Genomic DNA, 23,066 nt, shown 5'->3' with positions numbered 1-23,066 from the left:
GTGGAAGTCTGCATCTGCTCCCATAAGTTGCTGAATGGAGTCTGTCTGGTCTCAGCACACTCCTCAGTCAGGACGAACTGTAGGTTAAAGTTTTCGTGGCTGGGTTGGTATTCTAATCCCTCCACTTGAGGCTTTGCCTGTTGCAGAAGATGGCCAGTTCAGCCTGTGTCCCACTTTACTAGGCGTGTTTGCTAGGGTTACTCTCAGGTTCTGTGGAGCTTCTGTTGCACTAGGTTTCCTTCTGCAGGCTGCATTCTTGTTGGCCAGGCAAGCCCGGCTGGGCCACACCCTGTCTCTCATCTATTAATTTGGTCTGTTTTTGTTATTTGATGTGATTTGGTTGATTTGGTCTGTTTTTGTTGTTCTTTCCTAGCCAGGTTTTTTGTTTTTTGTTTTTGTTTTTAATAATTTTTTAAAATTCTGGTTGTAACACTGTGCTATTTTAGTGGTTTGGGGATTTGTGGTAGACATCCTTAAATTCTAGGAAGCCAAAATGGAAAAAAGAAAAGTAGCTAATCGTCCTCTTATGTAACTAGATAATTACGCTCCTTTGTTTTATCCCCTATTCATAAACAAAACGCTCAATATATATGGATTTCTTGCAACAACGCTTTACAGAATGAGCCTTTTGCATTAGCCATATTTGCATGCATGTTGCTGTCTGTCCAGGGTTAAAATTGAATGTTGATGAGGCATCATGCTCTGGATAAGATGCTGATGTGCCATTCTTGGAAATAAACTACTTCTCAGAACAAAAAAAATCTGAGAAGCCACAGACCAGTGTTGTAGTGCCACACTCGAGACTGATGAGTTGAGGCCTACACACCTCCCACCTGCCCAGGCCTGCCCTTTATGTGTTTCCCTTCACGTCCTCCTCTACATTTTGCCTCTCCTCATTTCTTTGAGAAAGGTTTACTTTTGTCCTTTGTCTTCTCTTGCTCTGAAACTTGGATTGTTCGGGTGCTAACCAGTGTGTCTGTGAGGAGATAACTACATTGTATAAATCAGTCAACTCAGTAGGCTTATGCTGGCATAGGCCAGAGTGCAGTAAAACTGTCCATGACAAAAGTACCAACTGTAAGGATGAGTTGTCCCTTTCTATGCTGTAGAGTGACTGCTGGTGAGTGGTCAGAACACTCATTTATAACAAGGTCGTATTTTCCAAGAGGGTTAAACATTGCTGCGTTAACAGGACAAGACAGCTAAGTATATAAAGGTATTTACAAAATATTTTACAAGGAAGCCAACTTGGGGACTCAACTCAGAAAACAAAACCCCTAAGTGTCTCCTTCTGTCTTGTGTCTTCTCGCAGGTTGTATTGCCTCTTCATCAGGTTCCAAATGAAGTTAGATTTGGCAGATGGAGCCTTGGCATTTTAAAGCACCCTTTTTGGGGGAGGGTAACTTACTTTAGATGCACTTAGATGTCCGGGCTGAACTAGAGTTAGAAAGGAAAAGAAACAGTTGGGATATTGGTTCCCAAGAGACTGTTGAGCCTGAGCTATTTGAAGAGGGCTGAATTGAGAGGGGGAATTCCCTGGTGTGGTTGAACAACTCTGTGATTCAGGATCACTCGGGAGGGAATGCCAGTTTGAGAGCCTTTGAAGAAAAGCGTTTGAAACAGGAGGATAGAATCAATCATCTGGGTTCAGGAGAGTTTTCTGAGACAGATTGTATTCTCTTAAACACTAGTTAACAGAGGGGGCCAACTGAGAGTACTCAGGACAGACCAGGCATGTTTCCAGGCTGCCCATTAGGGCCAAGCTGGGGAGACTGAAACCAGAGATGCTCTTGGGCATGTGTGCTTAGGCAGTGGTGGTGGTGTCGGAGGAGCTCGGGGTTCTTTTCTGCTCTGTGCTTGAGGTGAAACGAACTTTGCAAGGAAATGGCAGGGTGGAGCAGGGAGTGTGGAGAAGGAAGCCTTGCATTCCCCCCCGATGACCACGCAGGCGGAGCCACTATAATTAACACTCTTGAGTAGAAATAAGGTAGAGGAGGAGCATAAATACCAGCTGGGCTCTTTGGAACATGCAATCCTCCATTCTACCCTCACAGAAAATAACAGCTGAGCCCCAAACCAAACTCTTGAAACTGAAACATGGTAATAGATGGAGCTGTTTGAAAATGGGTGGTAATGTGTCTTGGTGCTTGCTGGGCAGAGTTTGGCAATCAGTAAGCAGCTGGGTGGCTGATCTTGGGACCACCAGATCACCCCTAGCCTTAGGGCTTGAGTGCAGGAGAGGTGGAGGAATCCCTGCTTCTCAAGGGTGGGACAGAAATTGTGTTCCTCCCCTGTGCTATCATAGTGAAATCATCATGGCTTCTTCCCCTGTCTGTGGTAAACAGTGCTGACGTGTCCCAGAATAATGAGAAGCATGTGCATCCTGGCTGCTTCTAGCTAAAACTTCTCTAGAGATTTATTTAGGTTCCTTAATTATAGAGAGGTTTGGAGGCCTGGCATATGGCCTCAGTTCATAGTTGTAAATGGTGGCCTTGGGGATGAGTGTGTGTGTGAGGAAGAGCAGCACATCCAGAAAAGGGATTGTGTCCTTTGGGGCTTTCTTTTGATCATTTAAAAAAGAGGTGGAGATCTGTTTCTGTAAGAATTACGGGAGGTGGCATTATCATGACCTGAGGTGGGTGTGTCACAAGCCAGCCTTCTTTCAAAGAGTGAAAGGATTTTGGTAAATTTTCATGTCAGTTAGAAATCAGCCACTTTTGCTGGGAGTGATGGTGCATGCCTTTAATTCCAGCTCTCAGGAGGCAGAGGTAGGCAGATCTTCAAGTCTGAGGCCAGCCTGGTCTACAGAGAGTGTTCTGGGACAGCTAGGACTACACAGAGAAACCCTGTTTTGGGGGGATGGAGGTGGGGACAAAAAGGAAAGGAAGGGAAAGAAAAAGGAAAAAAAGAAACAGTCAATTTCTAGTGTTTTAAAGGAAGTATTCCCTTTTAGTTTATCTTTTGCTAAAATTACACCTTCCATTAGACAGATTGAGCAGTTAAGCGCTGCTGCCTTTCTGTATCCATGGATTCCAGCAACCTTGGATCAAAAATACCAAGAAAGCACGTTACATCTGCACTGAACATGTGCAGAATTCTCCCTCATCGTTATTCCCCACACAATACATATTGCAGCTATTTGTAGCACCAGTGTCGTAGGAAGCGCTGTAGTCATCTAGAGATAGTTTAAAGTGTTCTGGGAGATGTGCAGGGGTTACTTGGAAATACAGTGTCATTTCATAGAAGGGACTTGAAACATCCACCATTTGGGTAGCCAGGGAGAGTCGGGAAGAGGAATGACCGAAGATGATGGAAGAATAAAAAATCCTTCATAGATAATTATGTTTCTATTTGGGCAAATAGAAAAAAGTAAGTGTTCAGCTTAGGTGTTTTGTCTGTAGTAGAACCCTGGCGGAATTACTTGGTCATCGTCCTCAGCCTATCAGGCGTGTGCATCTATGGGCCAAATGCTGTTATTCAGGTTTGAAGTAATTTTCCATTATTTGGGGATCAAGCAGTAATATAGAACCAAAGCTAAATCCACTCCTGGAACCACCATTAGAGGCCTGTATTCAGCAATCCAGAAGAATTCAGTTTGTGTGGTTGGAAAACTCCATTTGAAGTCCCCGTATTGTGCTTTGCTGCATTGCTTGCCAAAGAAGGCACTGAAAGTGACATTTCTGAACTATTGTCTGTAGGTTGGAGAAACGAGAGGGGAGGCGGGCTCATGAGAAAGTCTAAGCCCCGTTTCCCTTCCCTGCATGAAGGTCATGGAGAGAATGAGTCTCCAGATATTTATTGTTCTTACGGAGCTCCCTCTCTCAAGGACCAGTATTGCCCTTGTTCAGAGAAAATGAGTGCATGCATTCCTGCCTTCATTCATTGGCCGAGTTACATCTTAGACTCAAAGCTGTGTGCATGACACGGGGAGTAATTGGCTGGAAAGCCTCTAGCATGCAGGCGCTTATGTTGTGGAAAGGCAGAACAACTTGTATGCGTAGCCAACTATGAAACAGAAAGCTGTCCTGGCATTTACCCAGAGCCGATACCTCTAAAAACTCCTGCATGTATTTTAGTCCTCTTAACTGAAGTAATTGTACATGGACTTTTTGGCCAGTGCAGGTGACCAGTTGGAGGCCGTGAAGATGGTAGTAAGTTGTTTGTCCCTGGCTCAGGAGTCAGTTCTAGCGGATGTTCTGCCTCTCTACTCCTCATTGTTCTCTGGTGTGGTGGTAAAGAGCATTGTTCCTGGTTTCTACCCCAGAAATCAGAATGTAAGAGAAAGAATGCCGAGGCCGCCTACCTGCTGAAGACTAAGGACAAGGCTCAGGTTATGCAGAGACAGTCTGACGGGCCTTCATGGGTGCAGAGAGGGTTATGTCCATCGTTCAGATGCACTATCTAGAGCCGAGGCTGGGAAGATGGTTCAGCGGTTAAGAGCACTTGCTGCTCTTGTAGGAAGGTTCAGTTCCCAGCACCCACATGATAGTTCATCTGTAAATCTAGTTCCGGGGTCCTCATGTCCGCTCTGACCTCTGCAGGCACAAGGAGAGCACATGGTACACACACACACACAAAGAAAACACCCACACACATAAAATAAGTGACTCCTCCAGGGCAGCCTGTTAGATTCCTGTGCCAGCGCCTTCTTGATCCTCCCCCTCATCTGCCTCTCTTCACTTTTATTCATACATTTATTCAGCAGTGTGTTTGGTTCATTTACTACATGCAGGGCTACAGATACGGGGTAGCTTGCTTTTTGGACCATATAACAGGGTAGCCCGGAGATAAAATGTGCACTTGGACTGTGTTTGAACTCTTTGTGTCTGGTGTCCCTACCTGCAGCTTGCTTTCTCCTTGTTCCCTTGCCACGACCCTGTGACCAGCAGTTGCAGAGGTGTTATAAGCGAGGTAGGCCAGCTCTGTCTCCGTCATTTCATGCTGGCAGTATGAAGGTATATCCTTGTTTGTGCCAGTTGTGTGAGATTTCAAATGAGTAAGCATAAATGGGTTGTGGAAAATTCTGGTAAGTGGCACTGTTCCTACGTCTCAGTACTGACTTTTCCGTTCCTGTGTATAGTCCTGCAATGTGACTCCGGGATCTGTTCTTCATTTGGACCCTGTGTAAGCCCCTCCCAGGCCCCCTTCCTTCTGCCTTCTAGCCGTGTGGAACTGCTCGTAACCCCATGTGTCAGCTTGCTTCCCTGGTAGTCCGGCCTTTGTGCTCACATACACAGCTCTTTGCCTTGCAAATTCATTCTTTGGAACTACTGTTCCATCTCTTGAAATTTTTCTTCTCCAGTGCCAATCCCTACCTTCCTGGGGTGCCTGTCTTGCTCTTCAGTGCTTTCCACACTATCACTGGACTTGAGCTATTTCTGTTTGTTTCTTCTCTGCTTTCGACTGAAAACTGACAGAAGAGGCTGGATATTATTTTATATTCTCAGCATGTTCTTGACACATAGTCCACTTTTGGTAAATAATACATTAACAAATGAGAAGTAGGAATATTTATCATATTGCCCAGAATTTTTTCTATTTTTTAAAATGAGCTAAAAAAGGGGGGGGGGTGTACCTTGTTAGTACATCTGGAGGAGGGGCAGATCAAGAAAGGGCTAGCCCGGGTGTCTTGGCAGGGAAGTTCTGTCATCATAGGTAGTTTGAGAAGCTGGCCCCCAGGCAATGGACAAGAACCACGGCGAACGCCATAGTGCTCCGTGGGCCTTACATCCCATCTTGCATCGTGAACCATCGTGCTGTATTTAGCTTATAGCAGTAACAGCTATGTGATATTTGTGTTTTTCTAATGTTTGGAAAAGGGTTTTTTTCTTTAATATTGAGGCTTTCATAAATTTGATAATGGCTTCCTCACTGTTCCTCACTGAACAGTATTATCCACTTGTACACATGGCAATGTAACATTTTCTCCTTGGTTCTCTGAATTAGCTAGATTTTAATAGAAAGATGCACACACACAAGAGGGTTAAACTATAATAAATCAGTGTCATTTGTTTATAGAGAATGCATGAGAAAAGGTCTGTGGGCCAGAAAGGACAGATATATTGATTTGTATATTTTAAAAGTTGGGAAGAAATAAAATGTGATGGTCTACCTGTTCTTGGAAGGGAGACTCACAGAGGCCCTTCGGATACCCAGAGTTACTGATCAGCACACATTAACCAGATGAATTCCCCCACGTTCTGTCTTGCAGCTTTGCTTTGTCAGATGAAGCATACAGATCCCTCCGTGATCAAGATAAAGACCAGTGCATTCTCATTACAGGGGAGAGTGGAGCAGGAAAAACAGGTGAGACCACCGCCAAACTGGAAGGCCCGTGCTGCTGAATGACAGCAGTAAAGAAGGCAGGTGGCCACAGCTCCCGTGTGGGAGCTAGGATGCTCACAGTTGGTGTTTGATGGACGCATATCTCTCATGTGAGGGGACAAGGTGCCATCAGGGTGCCAGCCAGTGTAGGTCCCAACACTGTATTCTAGCTCTTATTGGTACTGTCTTTGGCTGTATCAAGGCTTTGCTTTACCTTGGCTGTGTGACCTTAGGGAGTTGACTCTTCCCAGTGAGATGCCAATTTATTCTGGTTTGTGGCAATTACAACCATACCTTATCTCTGCTGGACAGTGAGGGCAGGTCCCTGCCATGTTTAGTTTCATTCGAGAGCAGTGTTTCTCAGCCTTCCTACTGCTGTGACCCTTTAACATAGTTCCTTATGTTATGATGACTCCCCAGCCATAAAATTATAATTTTTTTCGTTTTGTCTGTTTTTCAAGACAGGGTTTCTCTGTATAGCTTTGGCTGTCTTAGACTTGCTCTGTAGACCAGGCTGGTCTTGAACTCCCAGCTCTGCTGTAACTCACTGTATGTACATTTAGTGTAGACTCACCAAGACGAGACTATCCATGGATTGTCTGGAGCAGGTTGGCTGGGGATATGTCTCTGAGAGATCATCTTATGTTAATTGGGTAGGAGGACCTGCCCACTTTGGGTAGCACCATTCCCTGTGCAAGGGACTCCAACTGTGCAAGTGGAGAAGGCCAGCGGAACACAGACATGAATTCATTCATTCATTACTCTGTGGTCTTGACTGTGGATATGATGTAACCAGTTCTCTCAGGCTCCTGAGACTACCCTGCTATGATGTGAGCTTAAGTTGTTTTTGTTAAGGTATTTTTTTTTTATCACAACAACAGTAAATGCAACAAAGATATTTAGAAAAACTACTGATCCATTTTGTGTCTCAATTTCTCCACAATAGAGCTGGGTAGTATGTAAATACAGTGCCAAGCACGTCTCAGATACTCAGAATAACTACTATGATCCCCCGTGAATAGTAATTCTAAGAGAGGACAAAACAGGGACCTGGCAGCCCCTCAAAAGTTCAAACAGAACAATGACAGTACACTGCACTACGCAAGTGTAGATTTGGAATAGTTAGTTCTAGAGTTCTGGGCTTTGTTCCCTGTCTTTTTTTAAACCTGAAGCTTTGTCTTGATGCTTCTTGTTGAGCACTAGGCTAATATTGCCCCTTTGGTAAGTCCCCTTCTCCTAGTTCTGAAGTCGTTAAGGAAGGAGTTTTGTTTTGTGTTTATACAGATACAGTCAGATGATTGAATGAATCTCATTGCTCACTCTGAGGAACTAGCCTCATGACTGTATTTGAAGTAATTGGCAAAACTACCCGTTGCCCCGAGTTAGCTATTTTAGTTATTTAGGTCTGTCCTAGAAGCTAATCCTTGTTTTGCCTAGTGTTGGACATCTTTATTTATTTCTCCATCTTCCCTCCTTAGGTAGTTTTGGGTTTTCTCTGATTATGCTAATATCTTCTTCATTTATACTTCCATCTACCATTGCTTATTTGATCTTTCAACTAATAGACTCATTTCTACCTGACAAATGTGCTTGAATGGTTCTGATTCATCCCCAACTAACCATATATAGAACAGATTTTCTTTTGTCTTTACTGTTCTGACTTCAGTGACTCAGATCAGCATTGTATCATATTCCTCATTATGGAGCTATACCTGTCAGTATTTTTAATACTGTCTTCTCCTGTATCTTACACTCAGGCCCATGCCTAATCCCATCAGTCTCTCTCTAGAATTTAGCTCATTCTAGGTTGTTCTTTTCTTTCTTTTTGTTCATATGGAGCCTCTGGCCCAAGCCACCAGCCGTAATTCCCGAGTACTCTCCATAGCCATTCTAAGGAGTTATTGCCCTCTTCCTGTACTCCTGTCTCTTTCATGGACATTGTTTTTGGCTGTTCAGATTATGGGAACTTTAACATGACAGAGTCACCGTGGGGAATGGCTTATTCTTGTCGCTTCTTATCTTTTCACATGAAGTTAAGTGAATTCCTAAAAGCTGTCACAGTATCCGGTCTTTTTAGGAGGGCCCGTGAAAGTGGTGGTGAACAAATAAAACTATTTAAATGTTGATGTGCTTGCTTATTTATTTATTTAGCTTTGTTTTGCATGCTGGCCTAGTTTGTTTTCTTCATTTGGTGGTGAGGTGGCCTTTGCAGCAGGCATCTCTCTTCTTGCTGTACCTCATGCCTCTCCCTCACTTTCTGATTATGTCCAGCAGTCCACCTGTCCGTTTCTCAAAGCTTCCCTTCTGCTTTCTCTTGGAAGCTATTCTATATTCAGTCCTCTTTGTGACTAATGCTTTGTGTTTCTTTTAAGGCATTCTGACTGTATCAGTTTGTTCCTAAGTGAGTCATTAGAAGTGGGCTGCGGTCACTTTGATTGGTCTTGGCCAGTTCTTCGCCTCCTTTGGAGCATATGTTCCAAGAAGTCAGCAGCCTCCTAATTAGCTTCAGCGATGTAGGGTGTCCTCAGATTTTTAACTTTGCCACTTGTTCCTGAAGCCAGGATCCATCTCTTGGTAGGCTTGTGACTCTTTCTCAGTTAGACAGAGAGTGGAGGCGGATGATCCTGCTTCATTCAGAGGGTGGTCTTCAGACTTTCAGAAAGGAAAAAATACCTCATTCCGTCCGTAGACTGCCTAGTTGCATGGGCCTCTGTAATGGAAGTTTTGGTTTCTTTAAAAACTCAGTTATGTTATGTAAATATGTTTTTTTGTTTCAACCCCAAGTGTGGGATTTTAGTTTGGGCTTTAGTTTGACCCCAGCTGATAATTGCTTCCTTAGGGGTGTGGTCTTTGGCAGCTGGTAACGGCCTGCCTTGTGCGGTATGGAGAGGAACGTGGTCTAGGACTCTGAGGGATATAAATATGAGAGCCCAGAAAGAGACATGGTGGCAGTTTGGAGAGACCAGAGACAGAGAGAAATGTTTCACCACAGCAGCTTGGAGGAGACCACTTGCTGCGTTTGCTGTTGATGGAGATGTGTATCGCCCCCAAAGAACCTACTGACTGTAAACAGTGCGGAGAAGTAAAGGAGTCTGTGGCCCTTCTCCCACTAACCTCTCTCTTAACTAAAGTTAAAGGGTTGGTGGGAAGGAGGTAGAGGCTTGAATATCCCAAATAAAGTATAGTTTAAAAACAAGTACAACAGGGCTCTTCCTTCATTGCGCAGGTTTTCTGCTCAGTGGCTGCCAGAGTGGCTTCATGGCTCGATCACCTGTCTTCCTTTCTTTCTTTTCTGCTCTCCTGGATGGATTGCTTCCTCAAGTTCTGGAAGCAGAGTGTGGCTTTGCAGGAGTGTCACGTTTGCAGCACCCAGCGTAGGTGCTTCTGCAGCCGAAAGCTGGAGGGGCTCTCAGACTTTAGTGGTGAGGCAAAGGCCACACTGACCGACCGTTGCTTAAATAAAAACAAAGGAGATGTAGAAACATGTGAGTCCTAATAGTTCACGTTAGCGTCAGTAGACAAAACAAAGTATGGTAGCTACAACTCTTAGAGGCCTCCCAGCAAGGGTTGCCCGGGTCTGTGGGCTTGCAGGCTTTCGGTGGGGCTGCTTCTTGGGTCATCTTCTAACACTGCCCCAAGGTCGCTGGAAGCCTCTGTCCTGTTAAGGGGATGCGCCTCAGCTGTCCATTACACCAACGTCCAGGTGGGGGGAGGGGGTGCTACACTCCAGAGCTGCTGGTGCCCATCCTACTCAGCCACATTTGGTGGGTGCTAACTGCTGAGCCCCTTTTCTCACACCCAGTCCTTTCCGGACTCCTGTTTTTTGCTGATTATTCTGTCTTTCTTTGTGTCTCCTTCTTTTTAAAACTGGTCATAGAAAAATTACCTCCAGTTTGACTGTGATTTCAAGTTGTCCGTAGATTCAAACATGGAACGAAGCCCAGAATTTGTGTGTTTTTATAATTCTTTGTTTCATGAAATTATTTGTGAGAGAATGAAATGATAGAAGTTAACATAGAGATTATAGTATAAGGGACTTGGGGAGGAGTTTCGTCTTGACTCCGAAGGAGAGAAGCCAGACCACACTTGAAATAGCACGTCATCTCTTTCACATTTAATTATTTTAGTTCTGCATACATGCAGCCATCTAACTTTTGTTGTTAGGCACATGAGATGGAGTAGAATTGGCATTTACAGAGGGTCTAAAATGTGCAATGTGTGCCACATAGAGTGCTTTCGTTTAGAATCCGTACTTAGTAGTTCAGGTAGAACCACCACGCAGAGGGCTTATTTTATATGAAGTAATTAATTTAACTGGGTCATAAAACACCCTCGGCAGCTGATGATGTTATTGGCCGTAAACACTAGAGACGCTCTTACTCTACGGGGTTACATAATATGGGCTTTTAGGGAGAGGCATGAACTCTTTGAGTGCTTGGGGGATGCTGTTTAATTCATCACTACTGTCCTAAATAAAAAATTCATCATGCCTTTTAAAAGTGCTCCACTATTTCTAGGCTGTGAACTTGGAGTTCACTCCTGTGCGTTCAGGTCCTTCATGGCGAACTAGTCAAGCCTCAGGAGAAGGCCAGGAGGCAGCACACGGAAGAGCCATCAGCTCTGCATGCCTCCGAGGACACGGGTACATTCTGCACCTGAACCCTTGATCCTGATGTACACAAACATTCTAAGTTATTCAGTTCCTAGCTTCACAGTTCCATCAGTTCTAGCAATGCTTCAGCCGTCCGTAGCCTGCCTTGCTCATTAAGACTTTGGGTCTAAACCCCAAACAACCTGGGCCCAACCTCTGTGTGCGCAGCTGCAAGCTGCCCAGTGCTTCAGCCTGGCACTGCGCTCTGACTTACAGTATGTAGCCTGAGCACTGAAAACACCATGCTGACGCAGAACAGGCCCAAGACCAAGACGCACCGCGCTCTGTTTTGTTTCCTCCTGACACATATATGAATCACCAGAGAGTCTGCAGAGGTAGATTACACACAATTTTTCTTCAGTGAAACTGTCATGAGGCACACTCCTCTTATGGTAAAGCCGGCATCTTTCTCTCTCTTTTCTTTTTCTACATTTTTAATTTATTTGTCTGTGTGTGTGACACACGTGCCATGTTTTGAGAGTAGGAGTCAGACGACAACTAGTGGGAGTCGATTCTCCTCTTCACCACGTGATGTCACAAAGGACAGAGTCCTGGCTGCCAGGCTTGAGTGCAGGCACCTTCATTCATTGCGCCATTTCACTGGTCCCATCATTGTGGTTCTGATAGAAACATTTTTGCCTTTTGTTTTCATTGAGGTAGCTCCTGATTGCCTGTCTGATTGATTTTGAGATATCAGAGCCCTGCCTCCTGTGTGTGTGTGTGTGTGTGTGTGTGTGTGTGTGTGTGTGTGTGTTTCTGTTTGCAGTATCACATACATGACATGACTTGTCTGACCTTATGCAACATATATGTTATTACATTCAACTGTGAACACAACTGTTAGAGATGTCTATTAACTCCCGGACAGATTTACCGAAGCTTTATGACCAAAAGCTTAAAATAAATTTGCTTATACTTGTAGCTCCTGTGTGCCCAGTCCTGAGACTGAATTCCAACAGAGCCTGCTCAGTGAACTTGCAGAGGTTTTGATGCCTTAGGGAATCCCCTGTTTTTATCTTCAGGATCACAAGTATCTGTATTTTCCCCTGTTCTGTCTCATACCACCATGATAAACTGCTCTCTCAATAAAAGTTATTGTGAATTCATATTAATTTGGGGATATATATGTAATAACATATATAAAACCCAATGCTAAGTATCAGTGAATACAGACAAGTTAGTTGTTTTTACCCTGTAGTCCTCTAAAGTCTCCAGAATAAGTTATCGTCTGTAAGCCCTTCCCACTCCTTATAGGAATTAACTATGGTATAGAGATTATGAATTAGAAGCATCTTCTTACAGGTCATTTGTCTGGTGATACAGAATATATGTTAAACCTAAGTGCCCTACCACGTTCTATGAGAAGAGATTGTGGCCTTGAAGGTCATATTTTTGTCTTAACAGCTGACGGAACTGAAGGTTCAAGTTTTGTACAGACGTGAATGCCTGGGTTAGATAAAATGATGCAGTCGTAATTGATTCTAAGCTGGTTACATTTTGCCAAGTTTAAGAATATGTGTTTTGTAGACTTACCAGTCAGTAATTCAAAAACTAGATTTTGAACCCTGGAAGGTGATATCCAAATCTTCCTTATCTTCAGCAGAATATGTTTTCCTTTATAGGGGTTATTATATGAAGATTTGTTTTTTTTTTTTGTAAATATATAAAGATTTGAATACAGATTCAAATTTATTTGAACTTTAGAGCTAAAAGGAAAGGAAGCCGAAAGCCTGTGTGATAACGTGATCTCCTATTCCTGGCATGAGGTGGCATGAACACATTCACACAACACACAGCCATGTGGCTGGTCCTTACAGGTCCTGTTTTCTTTTTTTTTTAAGTGGCAGCTGTCTCGTGAAGCGCCAGAATAAACGATCAGTGAGAGGGAGATGTGGGAGTTGCCTCTTCTAGGGAGTATGGCTTGTGCTCGAGGGCTTGGGGTGTGAGGCCAGAGGAGAGCTCCAGCTGTTGTCTCACCTCCCACCTGGTGACTTCCCCAGGGCTGCAGGGATCCCAGCGGAGGGTGTCGGGCACGAGCAGCAGGCACTGTTACCCACTGAGCCTTCTCCCTGGCCTTCTGGAAAAATTTATTTTTAATTCCTGTTTCCAGAAATGAATTATTAAAATGAACCGTGTAGTAGATTTCCTGAAGGTAATTAAGAATAGATACTTTCTACCAATTTAGAAATAAGCTATTAAGACTTGAGCTATATCCTTGAAATAGATTTAGAAACCATTTGGATTGCTTAAGTATGTTTTAAAGCTAGTAAAAGCTATTTGATTAAGCCATCTTTACATGCCGGTAGGTTTATGTGCATTTTAATAGTTGACCTAAGTCCAATGGACAGCTAAGCGATCTGCTTCCAGACTCAGTCCCGTCTCTTTTTGGCCATCCAGATGTCTCCAAGAGGCCACATAGGGCCTATAGCATCAGTGGGTTCTGGTTCCACCCCATTCCCCTCTACCCCACCAAGACAGTAGGGAAGACCACGAAAATAACTCTGCCCCAGAAGGATTGTAAATCCCCCATCAGCTGCTCACTTTTGTAACTGAAAGAGTAATCAGACAGGCCTAATTGTGAACAATCCAATTTGACTCAAACAATTTTGAAGGCAAGCAGTTCTTTTAAACTTCAGGAATACGTTTGGCAAAGACGCTCAGAGTCATGCACAGAGCATAGTCATAGGTGCTCGTTTTCTTTGAGTGTGATTCTCCTGGGATTTTTGTTGACTATGTAACTTAGCTTTCATTTTAACAGCTCAGAGATGAGCTTCAGGCGCAAGTCATATTCTAACTGAGTTGATGCAGCTGAAAATACACAGCTGAAAACCTTTTCAAAACGTGTCCACTCAATAACAAAGGTGCTTGGAAACGCTACGGCTAAATCCTTTCTCAGTATGATCTAAAGTTTCTTCACAATTAACACTCTGCTCCCCCAACAGAGGCCAGCAAGCTTGTCATGTCCTATGTCGCAGCCGTGTGTGGAAAAGGAGCCGAAGTTAACCAAGTAAAGGAGCAGCTTCTCCAGTCCAACCCTGTCCTGGAAGGTAAAAATTTCATGTGTGTTTGGTCATTGTGATTCAGATAGTAAACTGTTCTCAGCACACTTCAGCTGCCTGATATTCAGAGTGGGAGGAGGACACAGTCCAGGTCAAAGCCTGTTGAAGGATAAGCCCCAGCCTTGTGGTACTTGGGTTCAAGTACTTAAAACGGGCAATAGCTTACCTATGGAAAAGGAACGTTCCCATTTAAGTGACTTTTGCCATTCAATTTTTATTTAACGTTGATTGGCTTTTTAAAGAATTGACTGGTTTTTGCAGTTGATGGTGCAGGGATGTTTTATCATTCATGGCAAGGCCTGTGGCTGGTTATTTCTGTTATCAGGGAAATCAAGGGCTGTAGAAACCCCAAACCTGGTTCTGCATATATCTCCCAAGCTCTGCTGCTAGGACTCTGATAACTAGCTCATATTCTTGGAGGCTGGAAATCCTAGACTAAATTCCTGCTAATGCAGGATTCGTGTGGAGGCCTTCTCTCATCTTAGAGGCATTTGCCACCTTGATGCTCTTGTGAGCATATCTCTGCGTTTCTTGGGAGCAAGAGCAGGAGTGGCCTGCCTGGTGCTTTCTCCACACTCATGACCTCAGCTAGCCTGAAGCACCCCCCAAAGGCTTGACTCTCAGTTCTCTCTCATTGGGTCGGAGCTTTAAGATAGGACTGGGGAAGAAGGGACAAAAACATGGGCTCATCAATCAAGAATGAGCCAGAGATGAGTTCGTTCACCCGTGGGAGCATGGCATGTACCTTTGGTATAAAGCAACCTTACACTTACAATGAAATTAGGATCCGGGAAGGTGACTCAGTGATAAGAATATTTGCTGCTCTTGCATAGGCCCTGGCTTTGGTTCCTAGCACATATGTGACAGGTTACAGCATTCTGTTAATTCTAGTTCCAGAGAATCTGACACTTCCTTCTGGCTTTTACACACACAAGATACACATTTGGTGGAGGTATATATCCAATACACACTAAGCAGGCAAACACTCATACATGTAGAATAAAACTGAATCTTTTAAAGACCAGGAAATTCCAGCTTTTCTTACTGGTATTAAATTTGCTTTATAGTATAAGCATGTCAGTGTTGTGACTAATGCAGTTGGAGCGCCTGTGGGATTTCTCGCCGAGGCTCCCTCATGCCGCCCCTGTCCTTGCTGTGAACATAAGGCCTGCCCTGTGCATTTGTGGCCTCTGCTTGTCAGGTGCCTGTTGCACCCTTGTGTCTGTTAGGATAAAAAGTAACTCCAGATGTTAGCCGCTGTCCCCTGGGGAATGAAAAGCACACTTTCATTTGGGCTCGAGGAATAGTTCAGCCTAACACTGCGCTCCAAGCACAAAATGGCAAGATTGGAGCTCACGAAAGCAGAGCTGTCTTGGGGTTGGTAGACAACTCTTGGCATGGGGGTCAGAATCCCTTCCTGTTGCTTTTTCTTGGCTCAGCTCCTCCTTCCCTCTTGGAAATGTTCTCGAACTCCAAGCATGTGCTATACCTCTGAAACACACTTTATGCTGCAGAGGAGACCATGGCCACCGCAGTACCTGACTGGTAAGACAGGAAAGGTGTGAAGTCCAGTCAGCCATTACGTTTTGGTCTCAGTGCCTTAACTGGTAGAGACTATAAGAAATGGCAGCTCTTCACTTTGTCGGTCTGAGATTTCGGCTTTTTGCTTCCTGCCTTTGCTTTTAGGGTATGTGCTCTGCGCCAGCGGTATATCTGCGCATGCTTATTTTAGGAATGCTGTGGCCGAAAGGAGCAGGGTAGCGAAGTGCCGCAGCTTGCATCTTTGACTAGGATCTTTTATTTGGTGGTATTTGAAACTAGGCAGCAGTGCAGGAAATGGAAGAAATGTCCCCTGTGGGGGTGTGTTATCTTTTATGGGAACACTTTGCTTTTTAACTGGAGCTGCTACTGTAAATGAATGTTTAGAACAATGAACTTTATATTTTTTTAAAAAAAACCCGACAACTGTGGAATGTGTTCTATAATGGAGCACTTGTTTCGGGTGCTCAGTTCCAAGGCACCCAGTAAAAGACGTGAGTGTTCAGGGTTGTGTTTGGTAATGTGCAGTTCAGACTTGTTTGATGAGAAGATGGTTTATGGCTTGCAGAGACGACTCTAAAGCAAGTTCTGGAGCAGCCCTTCCCTTGCCCCTAACTGTCAAGCTGTAGTACAGTGATCTTCATGTGCCAGCATCATGAGCTGGGCTTTGGTCCTATACTAATTAGTTAACTTGGCAAGCCCACATTCCAAACCTGGTACAGAAGGCTAGCCCACAAAAGCATTGGGAATGTCACAGTTTAATGGGGACCAGGTAGATGATCCACTGCCATCCAAATTGAGTTCATGCCTTTTAGTTGGCAGTGGCCATGTCAGGAGTCTCGAGTCCCTTCCTGCTCAGCATGCTTCCTTTTGTGAGTATTTCCAGCGTTTCCTATCTCAGTGTACAGCATGCCAGCCTATCTTCCTGTGAAGTGAGAGTTTGGTGTCAGGAACTTACCAAACCATTCTTGGCTCAAGTATCTCTAATATAATCTTAAGCTCAAGCATTCTCTGTTGACTCTGTAAATTTTGTCTTAACCCATCTTGAGCCAACTATGTAGTGTTTATTGAAATGGTCTGGCTGGCTGGGTACAGACTATGTAGAGCAGACTGGCCTTCAACTCAGAGAGATCTGCCTCTTGAGTATTGGGATCAAATGCTTACACTACCATGCCCAGCCAGTTGTGTGTTTTTAAGTACAAAGTATAAAACAGGAGCTGTGAAATGGCTCAACAGATAAAGGTGCCTGCCACCAAGCCTGATGTCCTGAGTTCAATCCTTCCCAACACCCATGCAGTAGGAGAGAACCAACTCCTTAGAGTTGTCTTCTGACCTCCACATGCTCCCTCCCAATAAATAATAAACAAACAAACAAACAAACAAACAAACAGTTCTTAACAGACCTGAAGCATCGGTTGACATAAACTATCACACCTCGGGTTTGGCTACTGAATGGTCAAAGCTAGTCTCTCCTAAAAATACCTCTCCCTCTCTTCAGGGTGCTGTTTTCAGGAGGACTAGGCCGCCTCTCAGGCTCTAGGTGATACTTGGTTGTCAACCTAATCTCCCCCATTTGACCTGACGAAGTCATGGAGGCTTCCAGAAATGCCATATCTAGCCTCTTGTTCAAAAGGTTCATTTCCTTTAACCCCATCATCATGGATGGTGTTGCTAGTCTCAAATGTGGCTCCCTGTCACTAAGACATCCTTGGTGGGAGGGGAGCTCAGTGGAAACGCAGAGCTTTGTGTCTCTTCCAGGACGAACTGGGCCAGAGTGGCTGGGTTTCCTTCAGGGTTTGCGGTGCCCCGACAGAGCATCCAAGGGATCCCTCTACAGATGTGACCGGCAGACACCGCGCTGCTCCCTTCTCTGCTTTCAGCACCCCAGCTTGGCTTGTCACTGTTTGTGCACAGGCCTGGTGAAGCAGTCCATTTACCTCATAACTATGCTGTCACCTGGGTGACAGGGACCTTCTGTGCCTGGGGCAGAATCATCCAGTGGTTCTCAGGGGCCCTCATTTCAAGGGGAATCCCCAGGCAGACTAGTCTCTTTGAAGCAACTCGGATCAAAACAGACCTGTGCTGTGAAGTGTGGGTCACTTTAGTTGCCTTTGTTTTCTAGAAAGTTTGATTTTGGTCAGCATGTTGGGCATGAAGTAATAAAGTGTATATTGTTTTTAATCTCCTTTTAAATGACCCATTTTTTAACTCAGCATAGTTCTTACTGTACTGAGGTTATATAATCACATTTATATAAATAGCTTTATTTCAAAATTAAACAGTGTTAAGTTTCATATGCCTTCTGTGATCTACAAACCTCACCCTCCTGCATCAAACCGGTAATCCTGGAAAGTGATCTCTGAAGTAACCTTGTTGATCATTTGGTGGAGGACAGGATTCCTTGCCTGCTGCCCACTCCTTAGATTCCCCTGTAAAGGAGTTAAAAGGTGTCAATATAGGCAAGATTAAATTTAGAGTAATAACTTGAAACAATTCCAAGAATCAGGACTTTCACTTGCTCGTTTTCTGTGTAATTCTAATAATGGAGGGAAGTTTTAGAAACTTATTAAAATTTCTGCTACATATATCTGTATGTTAAAATGGGCAGAAATGCTGCTCCTGCAAGCTGTGCTTGCCTGTCTAGAGCTACAGTTGCGTTGTGTTTCTGCTCGGAAGTATTTTTTCAGCTTTAATGATGCATCTGTTTCTTTCTCACCAGCTTTTGGGAATGCCAAGACTGTAAGGAATGACAACTCCTCTAGATTTGTAAGTATTTGTATATGCTTAAGTGCTAACACTAATATTTAGTCCACACTTGCTTAAACAAGCAGATGTTTAATATTTCTTAATACACACATTTTTAAAGTCACGTGACAGCTACCCCAGTCGACCACTGTACGCTCTATAAGACGTCTGTTTGCTTTGTTTTGTTTTCTGAGATTTTTCTTTTCAGTTTTTGTTGGACTGGCAAGGTACTTTTTACCATGTTTTATCCTCATCTTCAGTCATAATACTTTGTGACTGTTTATCATCATTTCTTATTCATCTAAAGTTTGGTATTTAGAAGTCATTAAGACTCAGAAATTCAGTAAAAATGAAAGCCCAAGTGATGTCGAGTTTGTATACTCTATTGCCTTTGTCTCTCATTTGATAGCCTCAGAAAGGATGGGATGTATTTTTAAACTTCTTGGAGGTAAAATCACTAGGATTAGTAAGTGCAAGAGTCTGGGGGAATTGAATACTGAAAACTGAAGCTAACGGATGCCTTGTCCTGGTTGAACTGAAACACTGCTTCCGGTGGCTGTGGCTGCAGTTCCACCATCCTCCCCTGGAGCTGTCTAGCTTGTGCCTGCGTGTTGGCGTGTTTGGTCCTCTCCACCCCTTCAGGCCTTTGATCTTCACAAAGATACAAACACTATCTGTGTCTTTGCTTTTTGCAGTGCAGGAGACCTGTGGCTGGTACACTACCTTCTAGTACTCCACCTTTTCTCCTCTCTTCCTGTTCCTCCCCCCCCTCCTCTCTCTGTTCCTTTCGCTTACAGGGTTTGGTAAGGTCCTCAGGCTGGCTTGAACTCAGTTTATAACTCCAGTAGGCTTTCAACTCTCTTGTTTCTGTTGCTTCAACATCCTGAGTAGGTGGGATTATACATCTGTACCATTTGGTCTGGCTCCATGAAATTTTGAGATTGATTTTTTTTTTTCTTCTTTGGCTAAACCAGATTTTTATTTTAAGAGATCATTTACTTTCTGAGCCATCTTCTCACCCATTGCTTGTGTCATTGGGATTGATTCTGGCAATTTCTGATGTCTGCCTACCAGGGATGCGCCCACACTTCCCCTTTAGATCCCTGCTGGCCTTCTTGGACAAAAGCTTAAATAAAGATATGGTCTCGGGTGGAGGTAGTTTGTATAGCTTAGAAAGTAAAAAGCTAAGTGAGTTCCTAAACCCCGGACTGTGAGCTTCTCCATTGGATCAGCCTGTTACATTCTTAAAGCCAGTTTTATCTAGGCCTTTTCTTGTTTGGTAATGTGAATCATCTCATTGCATGAATAGGATTTGGAGTGAAGTAATTCCAGTGACCAGGCTTCTTTATGTGATAGGAATTTAATTGTGTTTGTAGAGTGTGTGCACATGCACTTTTAAAAATATTTACAAGTATATGTGGCCATTGCAATACAGAGGCCGAAAATTGTGTTGCTTTAAAGGTCATTTATTTTAGTGGCATTTAAGATCCCTGAATGGTTTGGCAGGCAATTTAGCTTATTAAATAGCTTCAGAGAAATCCTCTTATAACATGGGTATTAGGATATGAGATTAACACTTGATTATAGGCTAAATAATTTCATGTCTAGCTTCTCATAATTTCTCTGCTTTGTGGCCTCTGTTTTTTGACTTGATTAATAACATGTTATAACATTATCGGTTAATAATGTACATCTTCTAATTTTATAGTTGGATACTGTGCTATTTGTGTGTAATTGTGATATTGCTTGACAGTGCTCTTGACTATGGCGTGTGCTACCACTCCCCACTCATGCAATAAGAATTTTAGCCGGGTAGTGGTGGTGTACGGCTTTAATCCCAGTACTCAGGAGGCAGAGGCAGGCGAGCCTCTGTGAGTTCAGTGCCAGCCCGGTCTACAAAGCAAGACCAGGACAGCCAAGGCTACATGGAGAAACCCTGTCTTAAAAAACAAAACAAAACAAGAAAAGTATGGATTTGTTTCTGTGTTTTAATAAGTATAGGTTTATATCACCCATGTAGCCTGTGACCTTTCTTTCTGGTAGCTGGAGTGGTCTTTGTAGACAGGTTCCATCAAACCTCTGTGGTGCCCCTTTGCTCTTACAGCGCAGCCCCTTACAGTGAAACTCCTTAGAGCGCAGCTCCTGACAGTATGGATCCTTACAGTGTGGGCTCCTAACAGTGCAGCTCTCCATGCGGGGTGCTCTGTAGACCTGCACGTGTTGGGTGGCATCTTGTCTCTCTCTTCAGATGTTATCTCCATAACACCTTTTGTACACTCTGGCTTCATCTTGATTGTATTTGCTTAAAGTGTTTATTACTCTTTGGAATTGCTGTATCAGATTATCTACTTTTGTCCTCATTGATTTGAGATACTTGAAGAGACCCTGGGAACAAGTCCTCTGACTTCCTTGTGTACCTTTCAGACTCTTTAACAATTAAAAGAGTGCATGGTACCACAGTAGACACTCAGAATGCACTTAATCTGTGAATGCTTATAAAGTTTATAAACTGGGTAGGGAAGTGTCTAAAAATAGTTATGACACAGTATGGTACATTTTTAAGTTTTTCAGAAAGCTATGGTCAGAGTTTTATGGACTTTTAGAGAAGATGCTAGGGTGGAAGACAGTGTTAAAGGGACTCAAAACCTAAGTGGGTCAAAATCAGCTGGAAAGCAGGAATTGGCCTGGCATCATGACAAAGTCTGGGCTTGCATTTACCATAGTTTGTCGCTCAACCTAAGAGTGTATGGAAGGAGCTTTAAGACCAAGAGCTAGAAAAGCTAAGATTCCAACTGGAGCGTGCTCAGAGTCAAGTTTCGTGGCCCTTCACACTGTTTGTAGGTTACAGGAAGCTGCAGGTTATTTCCAGCTGGACGAGTGACATAATCAGAACCAAGCTGGAGTTGAGCCCTGAGGGTGTGCCTGCCAGACAGCGCTAGGGCCATTCCTTCAGCGAGGAAATCCTCACAGCTGTCCAACAGCCTCTCGCTCGTGGCTTCCTGGGCCCCTCTCTGCAGGTCTCCAGTACTCCCTGGCAGCTCCTTCTGGGAAGTAATCACTACCAAGCCCTCAAGCAACCAGTCCTATGCCCAGTGTCTTACCTGTGCCTTTGGCTCTATATACACCTGTTTGGTTGCTTTTTTGAGGGGTTGGGGAGGGCATTGTGTCCAAATACCTTACAAAGCCAACTTAAGAAGGATTTATTTTGGCTTACAATTTGAGGAGAAACATTCGTCATGGTTGACGGGACAGACCTTGACACCGTGCCATCCATCCTTGATTGGTCCCCAGAGCCTCCCCAGAGCTTTTCCCTGCAGTTCTGGCTAGCTGTCAGTTTGGGTTCATCTTTTGCTGCTCCTACGGGAAGCTATCAACAACTCTCCCCTAATCAGTGCAGCCAGCTGATGCCCTGATCCCTTGCTATCCATTGCATCTGCTCCTGCTCCTTTCCAGGCCATTACACACCAGTCAGGTGATCTTGTGAATGGCAAATCTGCTCGTGCTTTCCTGTTTAGGAGCCGTCAGTCACAATGGCTCACATCAGGAGAATGGCAGGAAGTCACAGTGCTCTGACTTTGGTCCCTAGTCGGAAGCCCCTTCACTCCCCTGGTCCTTATTATGCCTGCTCCCTAACTCCTGTCCATCTAACTGCGGAGACTTGGCACTTACCCAGAACTCACTTCCTCTTCTGCCCTTGTCCTCACACCTTGCAGCACCTTGTTCATTCAGGAGCTGTGGTAGGCTCGTCTCTACCTCACTGTCCTGTTTACCAGGCTGCCAGGCCCTTCCCAGCAGGGACTGTGTCTGGTTTTTCCCTTGGCCTTTTCAACCTAGAAGAAATGATCTGGAGCCATTTGCTCGATGCAAGGAAGATTTTAAAAGGACAGATGGCAGTGGAAGAGGAGATGGTGAGGGAGCGCCTATAAGCTAATAAAAAGCCACAAATTGCATTGTTAACTAAGTGCCATGTGCTCACGCTTTTCTCCCTCCCTGTCACACTTTGAAAATTAATGTACTTCTTGGGGAAAATTATATATGGAGTGTCTGACTATGATTAAGGTAGGGCAAAAAAAAAAAAAAAAAAAAAAAAAAAACAAAGCTTTTACTTATTAAATAAGCATACACATTTCCAGACACAAGGCAGCTGTCATGGTTATTCTGCTCTTGTTACTCTTCAACGAGGCAGTTGCAGAGTGACTCTGTGGACTTCACAATATTAAACTCCACCTGTCTTAAGATATTGTCCGTAAGTGTGGTGAACCTTGGCTCTATATTGCTATATAGTCTAGGTCAAAAGCCACTAAAAGTAAGTCTTTGATTCTGAGCCATCACGGTGTGATGGTTGGAGAACATGGGAACATGGAGTGTTAAGGATATGGAGTTCGTGGCAGTGGCTTAAAGCACATTTGCCTGTAAAGCTTGGAAAGGACTTAGCTCTTCAGTCAGTTTCTCTGCCAAGACTGTTACTCTTGTTTTCAGTCCTGATTTGAGACTGTACACTTCTCAGGAAGTTTGAGCATGATCTGAAGTGGGAAAGTCATGTGATGGAAAGGATGCCCACCCTCCTCCTTGTGTGTGTGTGTGTGTGTTTGTGTGTGTGTGTGTGTGTGTGTGTGTGCGTGTGTGCATGTCAGCAATGATCTGCTCTTAAATTAGCCACAAGCTAGATGGGCTCCAGGTGGCGGGTATTCGGTGTGAATTATCATGGAGTACAGTGTTCTGCACCATGCTTACATGAACTGCCTTTC

The 23,066-nt window shown here is 44.1% G+C and overlaps 1 protein-coding gene across 6 annotated transcripts in view; it reads left to right on the top strand.

The window, feature by feature from the left end:
- Myo1b (myosin IB) overlaps window positions 1-23,066 on the top strand; it is a 158,385-nt gene that overhangs the window by 71,963 nt on the left and 63,356 nt on the right. For all 6 annotated transcript variants that reach the window (XM_055616442.1, XM_055616441.1, XM_055616440.1 and 3 more), the window contains 3 exons: window positions 6,212-6,306; window positions 13,918-14,022; window positions 18,293-18,339. In XM_055616442.1, coding sequence (XP_055472417.1) covers window positions 6,212-6,306; window positions 13,918-14,022; window positions 18,293-18,339 — 247 coding nt within the window. The remainder of the gene's footprint in view (window positions 1-6,211; window positions 6,307-13,917; window positions 14,023-18,292; window positions 18,340-23,066) is intronic.

Source organism: Psammomys obesus, unplaced genomic scaffold, assembly GCF_907164565.1.
Source record: "Psammomys obesus unplaced genomic scaffold, mPsaObe1.curated_primary_1811, whole genome shotgun sequence".
NCBI classification, from domain to species: domain Eukaryota; kingdom Metazoa; phylum Chordata; class Mammalia; order Rodentia; family Muridae; genus Psammomys; species Psammomys obesus.
Note: the sequence above shows the minus strand (reverse complement) of the source record. Positions and strands in the feature narration are given on the sequence as shown.